Raw genomic sequence first — 7,646 nt, 5'->3', positions numbered from 1 at the left:
GGAGGCGGGGGTGCGGCCCATGGCCGGCGATGCTGCTTCGGGGCGTTTTCAGCCGGTGTCAAACTTAGCTGCCAAAGCCTGCACGCTGCCGTTCCCACTTCGTAGAAGCTAGCGGAGCGCACCTTCCCGGGCATCTCTTAACTTCTGCGCACCCTTCCATGCGTTTTTCCCCCCTTGTGCTGAAAACACGAAAAGGAAGGTCCGTGATCCCCGAGCCAACTTTGAGCAATCCATACGTGTGCTGAAGCACGCTAAAGAGGTCCAGCCCGGCGTCATTTCGAAAACCTCCATTATGTTGGGGCTCGGCGAGACAGATGAACAAGTATATTCGACAATGAAATGTAAGTTCGTATTGAAATACATGCCAAAATTCACAGGTATGAATTCTGTTGTGTTGGAAAACAGTTGTAAGCATCTTTGCCTCTACATGCAAATCAGTTTGCCGGTGCAGGAAATGTTTGCTAAGCTTTATGGGGAAAAAAAACCATAAAAGATTGAACTTCTGAAATATTTTGCCTTCATACGGCTTTCAGGTTCACTTTGACAGGTAGATCCAGCTCCTGTTGATCTCAATGGAAGTTATAACTGTCCTCGTGTGACTATATTAATATTCTTATGTTTGCTATACGTAAATAATGGGCTTGCAACATAGTTGCCTTATTGCGCATTCCTTTTTAGAAATAGCAGGCCTTATTGATTACAATAATTTATTTCAACTTAGATATAAAAAAAGGTGTTATCTTTGGACTTGTAGCATGTTCTTATGTTTTCATACAAATATATTTTTAAGAGGAGAAGATTTCACAGGGGTAAGCGCTTGCAAGAAGAAATTCATAAATCCTATGGCATTTCTCCCATATCCAGAAAGAACATCTACCTGGTACTTTATTTTGTGTACAACAACCCATATTTAGAATGCAGTGATATAGTCTAGTTTTTCTGCAGCTGTCCCACAATCTGGACCATAAAATTACAGTTCCTGATTTTCCCATTCTTCCTGCCTAGCATTCCCTAGCCACACGAGTATGAAAGTTCAGATTTGTGCTGTTTGTTTTCAGGCCGCTTTCATGGATGTATTTGGAGACAAACTGTTCCTTACCACATTCATTCAGTTACTCTAACTTCGTTCGCCTTCCCTCCTGTGGGTAGGAGTTAAAGAACATGTAAACGTGCTGGTATTGAACCAGTTTCTTTACAGAACCATGTCGATCTAAACAGAGTCCAGGGTAACAGTGAGGGTAACGTTGTAATCAAAACACAGCCTGCTCTTTCTATTTGACTTGGGGGCAACCAGCCCAAGTAGCCAGAAAATATATGGAGATACTAAGCGGATTCCTTAGCCATCCCTTTGTTTGCAATACCCCACTAGCTGCAGTGAACATAATTCTTCAGGCTAGCTGACTATCAGGTGTCTGGGTTTCCCTCTGTGGGTAGACTGCCTGAACTCGTTTGCTGTATATTGATTCTAGTATGTACTCAAATTTTAGCCGTTTATGAGATTCTGCAGGCATCAAAACTTACATCCTGAAGTGTGCAAAACTGGCAAAACATGTTGGCAATTTCCCGTGGATTTATAGCTCTTCTCAGCGTGAGGACACTTGAAACAGTGGAGAGGTGCCAAGTGTATGTGCATACATCCCTTTTTTGTCAAATGAAGGCTCTGACCTAAAGACACAATGAAAAGCCGTAAGATAAAACAGACAAGAGCATGTCATCTCTGCAGTGAGACACGTGACTGCAGCGAGTGCAGCGCGATGGTATTCTCTCTAGCTTTAAGCTAGGTAGCTCAGGTCTTGCAGCAGCATGGAGCTCAGAATGAGGTACGTGGTTACCGCTCATGGAGGTTGCAGGTTCCCTTTGCTGGAGAGCAGAATGTAACCCCCGCAGGGCGCTGCAGAGTGACCTTTGTTCAGACTTGGAAGGAGGGTGTTTTCTAATTGCTGACCATCCGTCGTGATCCTTCTGCCACTAACAGGGAATTTTGTTTTTACAGTATTGCGGGAAGCGGATGTAGATTGTTTGACCCTAGGACAGTACATGCAACCAACAAAACGTCACCTAAAGGTAAAAATGCCTTTAATTTACAGGCAGCGTTACGGTCTGTACCTCGCACAGTCAAGTTTCCACTTTCTAAATTGAGGCTTGATATGCATCCTTACCTTAAGGATGTTGGGAAAAATTTCCTTCCTTGTTTAACCTGATCTTCATCTGTTATGGACTCTTCACTAAAAATGACCTCAGCTATCTAATCCCTTCCATCTTCTGCAGACTTCCCATTGCTACTTGCTGCTATTAGCTGGGGAGACAGCTGGAGCTGAGTCACGATTCTGGAAAACAAGAGCTTCAGTGTATGTCTCAAACATAATGGCTCAAGCCAGCTCCCCTTCACTATCTCATAGGCTCTCCCTTCATGGTGCCACTTCAGCTGGGGAAATTACCATTTGCTTGTTCTGTAATCTGTCCAGAGCTTGAGTCTCTGTTCTGTTATCGTGTTTCACTGAAATAACTGTCAGTGAAAAGATTTGTAGGACTATTGTATTTTTTTTACTAACTTGGACAAAAGAAGGTTTGCTCAAAAGGACCATTCAAAAACAGAGTGAAGAAAATGATAAAGCAACAACTAGAAATTAAATTCTAAACTTTTCAGCTAAATATGAAAAGCAAATAAAATACATTCTTTTGGTAGAAAGCAGGGAGAAAATTCAGTTTGTGACTTGACTGCTCCAAGTTTTGGAGTGTAAAATTTTGAACTTACAATATAACTGTGTTTCACGTCACTACATGCTAGCTATAGCCGTTTCCTTTGCATTAATACCTGATCAAAACAAATTCTTTTCACTCAGGTTGAGGAGTACATCACTCCCGAAAAATTTAAGTACTGGGAAAAAGTAGGAAATGATCTTGGATTCCATTACACGGCTAGCGGGCCTTTAGTGCGCTCCTCCTATAAAGCAGGTAAATTACTGAAAAGCATTAGATTCTTTAGCACGTAACGTTTTATTATATACAGTTAAAACGGTGAAGTAATATGCCACAAAGCTCACCTTAGCTCAAGGACACCTCATGTAGTCATCTTTTTCTTTTATTATTTTTTAAATTATTTACACTTACTATCGTCTGTAGGTCATCTAAATGCATCGGTATGACAGTAATTGGTATTTGTACAGTTGCTGTGCTGCCTAAGCTAATTCGTTGCCAAACCTAGTTTGTACTATATTTAATGCGCAAGGCAGGGTAAAGGGTGCCCACTTCGCAAGCTTTCCTTTGCATTCTGCCTCGTGGACACTTCAGGGTTTAATGGGGCCCTTTGTTGCTTGTGATGTAATTTTGTTGCTTCAGACAGAATTTATTTACAATACCCTAGAAATAATTAGACACGTTTATGGCAGTGCTCTTTCTGACAAAGCACTGGGTATTAAGTAGCAGCTGATATTAATGGAACTGTTGTGTAGGTCCAACATCCTGCTTTTTCCTAAGGAGGGAGCAGAGACCACTCATCTGGGGCACCTTGCATCTCAGACTGTTTTAATGCCAGCTCAAACAGGATTTATAGCAGGTTTCACTAGAAGTTGCTGATACTTTATGAAATAGGAATTAATTTTTGATTAAATCACTTCACCTTTGCCTGTTGGAAAGCACAGAGAAGCAGAGCTATTTCATAAAATTGGGCCTGAGGGAAAAATCAGGATTTTGGGGGTGGAGGGGTTGTTTGTTTGTTGGGTTATGGGTTTTGTTTGGGTTTTGTTGGTGGCTTTTTTTTTTTTTTTAACATCCTTGCCGTATGTATTGAAAGTGCTGTGGTATAGAATTGAATTGCTATAGAATACTCTTAAGAACAACTGTATTGTAGAATAGAATACCTGCATTAAATGTGTATTGTTTTGCTTTATTGCACTGAAATACCTACGAATCATTTCTGTCCTTTTTTTGCCTTCTAATTAGGTGAATTCTTCTTGAAGAACTTGGTAGAAAAAAGAAAGACAAAAGCCATCTGAAAATGAGAGTGAACCTATTTCAAGCAGCCAGTTTTAAGGATCCTTTTTTTCAGCACATAATTATACTCTGTTCCAGAAACACAGAAGACCAGATGGTGGATGTATGAATAAGCTTACTATCTGTCCAGAACACTTTTCTCTCACCAAAACACTTCGCAGTGTTTTACCTAATTCCTTCTGGCAAGGCTACAACTACATAGTACTTTTAGTATTCAGCAAAAACTCAGAACTGACTTTGAAAGAGCGATGGAACTGAGGTGGAAGAAATGTAAGCTGAAAAAAAAAAAAAGATTTAAGTAAACAGGTTTGATGTTACCATCAATATTGCTGCAGTTAGGTACTTGTAAAGATGCTCATAACATAACATCACATAACAGGTGATGTGAAAGGTACTGATGGTTTGGTGTAGCTTACCATTGTGTAACACAAGTTCACCTGGACTCTGGGAAATAGAGGCATCCTAAAGATTGTGTACACGTCGAAGGACCATATTAGGGCTGTCTTGAACCACACCAGAGAAAGAACAGGCAATACTTCTTCAAGAGATGGTATCTCTTACCTGCATCTTCAGAAAATAAGCTGTACCGTGCTGATAGTTAATGCTTTTCAGGTGCTTGCATGTCTCAAAGTGCGAGCCTTGGTAAACACAAGGTATCAAGTTGGAGAAAACAAGAGCCCTTTCTGGCAAGAGCATCAGCCTTGTGTAGATACCATATAATTTAAACCACGTGGAAAATCAGAGCTGCCGTTAACAGCATAAATGGAGCCACCCCTAGTTTGGGTATGTGACTGTAACAAACCCCACTAAGTTGCACAGGTGCTTCTTCGGTATTGGGTATGCAGAACCACTGCTATTCTGTACTGTGCTTCTCCTCCACAGGTATTGTCTTGTCATTAAAGGAAAGTTAAAAACCCAGTCTGAGGGTGTGGTGGTTGTGTTGGATTGGTCTGGTTACCTGCCCCCTTGAGACCCGGTCTGGCAGTTAAATCTGAACGCAGAGAAGTGAATGCATCATAGATGAAATGTGAAATCCATTACATGGCGTACTAAGCTCGAGCAGAAATAAAAGCATAGCTTACGGTATCCTGGCAGCTGTAAATTCTTCTCTTTACAGTCATGGCAGTTCAAAGTGCATCTCTCCCTAATAATTCTCAGTTGTCTGCTATGGACATTAGATACAGTTTTTGAACTGGCTTAAGCTGCATCTTCATGAAGTTACTTGGGAAACAGGCCAGGAATTTGTTATCTGGTCCCAAACTCTCATCATGCGCACAATCCTGTGGCTGGCTGTAGTACTTGTCTAAATTACTGTAGTCTATAGGAAGAAGAGTGGACCTTCAGCAAGATGTTAGAAGTAAGGCAGCTAAGTTAGCAAGTTAATATTCAGGAGAAACTTGGTATTGTCATGAACAACAAAAATCAGATTATACCACTGAGGCCAGTGATGCACAATTGACACTTCACAAAGTGAAGTATAGCCATTTTAAAGCATTATGAAGACAAATAGCCTTAAGCTAGAAGGAATGTACTAAATAAACAGTATAATGGAAGCATAAGTTGGGGGAAGAGAAACCTGAGCCATGAAGAACAGAGAAACAGAACTTGTAATAGCTGTACTTTATAAAGGCAGAGAGAAAGGCAAGGCTTCTTTTTTTTAATTAAAATTTATTATCAAAATTTAATTTTTTTTAAAGATTTTAATAAAAGTCTGACCACTAGTCTACTTGTAAAGACTAGGCATGCTTTGAGCCAAAAATGCCCTGCTTCAGCTGAAGTACACTGAATACCAGAGCAGTGGAAGGTTATCAACTATGGTAAGGAAACTCAATACTCCCTCCGTAGCAGCAGGCAGGGAGGGGTGCAGCGTTAACTCCAGGATACCCCCAACATTTAACAGCTGCCAGCCTTTATTAGAGATCCTACTATAAATAATGGTTTTGACTTGCCTACAGAGCAGATTTAACAGAATATTACTGTAGCTTTTGCCAAGTTACTGCTCTTTCAGCATTACCAACACCAGAAATACAGAAAAAGGAATTCTGAGGCATACAGCTATTATCAAACTGGGACAAGAGGACATTGCACAGTAATTATCCATAACTTCTTTACAGTCAGAGAAATAAAGCTTCTGGAAACACAGTCTAAAGTTACTTCATGTTAGAATTATTTTATGAATTGCTGCTGGGTGGTTTGGAAGATGATCTCACACTTTTACACAACTGTCTGCCAGCTGGTACCAAGTTTCAGAAGCTATAGAAGCTATTTTCTAACCGCATGTTTTGCTGTGGTTTCTGAGGAAAGCAGTCACATTTTGGCTTCACAGATTTTGTTTGTTTTTAAACAGTCTTTGAGGACCTCTCACAATTTGTACTATAAAAAGGACAAGTCTTAAAAGCAGGATTTCTTAACTAGGAACTCTTATAACCATCATCTTCTTTTCCCTATTGCCCATTCACTTTTTCCATAACTGTATGTTAAAGCACCAAAAACTCACAGAACTCCAGGTTATAAATTCAGCACAGGTTTTTCAATTTTGTTTCCGATGAAGTTTCATGTTTAGCAACATTTTCTTTTTGTAAGTCTATCACTTCATTCTGTCAGTTTGTTTCACAAAGCAGCCATAAAATACTTTAAGAAACATTAATCTTCCTTGCAATCAGGAAAACAAACTGAGTTTTGGGAATATGATTTCAAGTTGACACAGACACTTTAAAAGAATGAATAGTCTTTTTCAGCATCATTACATCAATCTACTACACTGTGTGAAGCACAATTAAGTGTTATACAGCTGATGAGAGAACTGATGCATCTTCCAGTGACTTCAAGTCTTTAGGTTAAATCAACAAAGCCAGAGTATTCATTTAAGAATAGTTTTAAATTTTTTTCCTACTTGATCAATAACTAATATTGGTGTCCCCTTCATTTAAAACAAGATGTCAAGTGTTTACGCTTCTTTACTACAACATGTGGCAACTTATTGCAGATGTTCAACTTGCAACAGAAATTCTCAGCTTGGAATAGACAAAGCAAGTAATGAAAATGGACTCCAGTATTCCTAGAGCAATCACAGATAACCCATTATGCTTTCATGAATTCTAAAACAAGGCAGTTCAAACTTCAGTTGTTGAGCACGATTACAGCACTACTGTAAATTCCAGACCAACAGAAGACCCTCAAGTGATAGAAGTGTAGACTTGTTGGCCCGTACAAAAATCTCACCGCTAACTGCTCGTATACTAACTAGTCTTGGTCAAAAATGTGTTTGTTCTATTCACTTGCAATATTCTTGGTTATCATATGCCTGGAACCAGACTAGTTTTCGCTGCACAAAGGGTTGAACACATACACAGAAGAAAAATAGTACATCTTGCCTGGCATTTACAATTTGTCTATGCACATCTTGGGTAAGAATTTATGCAGCCTATATCATACTATTCATAGGCTTGTATTAAAGCTGGATTTGCTTCAGCTGTTGTATTTACATTTTTGCAGTGAAAAGCAGCGTTGCTGTGGGATTGCATTTTATTAATAACACCATAAAAAAATTTCAGATCACAGGAGTCCATTACTCATGTTACACAATTCTCATCAAGAATTACATGCTGTAAGATCGCAGACAGTCTCAATAGCATTAAAACCCATCTCTTAAA

The 7,646-nt window shown here is 39.6% G+C and overlaps 1 protein-coding gene across 1 annotated transcript in view; it reads left to right on the top strand.

Annotated features, from left to right (window-relative positions):
• Positions 1-4,350, top strand: part of LIAS (lipoic acid synthetase) — a 9,463-nt gene extending 5,113 nt beyond the window's left edge. The window contains exons 8-11 of the mRNA XM_009332465.1: positions 196-341; positions 1,994-2,064; positions 2,844-2,955; positions 3,943-4,350. Of these exons, the coding sequence (XP_009330740.1) occupies positions 196-341; positions 1,994-2,064; positions 2,844-2,955; positions 3,943-3,995 (382 nt within the window). The 3' untranslated portion in view covers positions 3,996-4,350. The remainder of the gene's footprint in view (positions 1-195; positions 342-1,993; positions 2,065-2,843; positions 2,956-3,942) is intronic.
• The last annotated feature ends 3,296 nt before the right edge of the window (positions 4,351-7,646 follow it).

This window comes from Pygoscelis adeliae, unplaced genomic scaffold, assembly GCF_000699105.1.
Source record: "Pygoscelis adeliae isolate BGI_AS28 unplaced genomic scaffold, ASM69910v1 Scaffold59, whole genome shotgun sequence".
In the NCBI taxonomy this organism is placed as follows: domain Eukaryota; kingdom Metazoa; phylum Chordata; class Aves; order Sphenisciformes; family Spheniscidae; genus Pygoscelis; species Pygoscelis adeliae.
The sequence above is the reverse complement of the archived record's forward strand: the minus strand, read 5'-3'. Positions and strand labels throughout refer to the sequence as shown.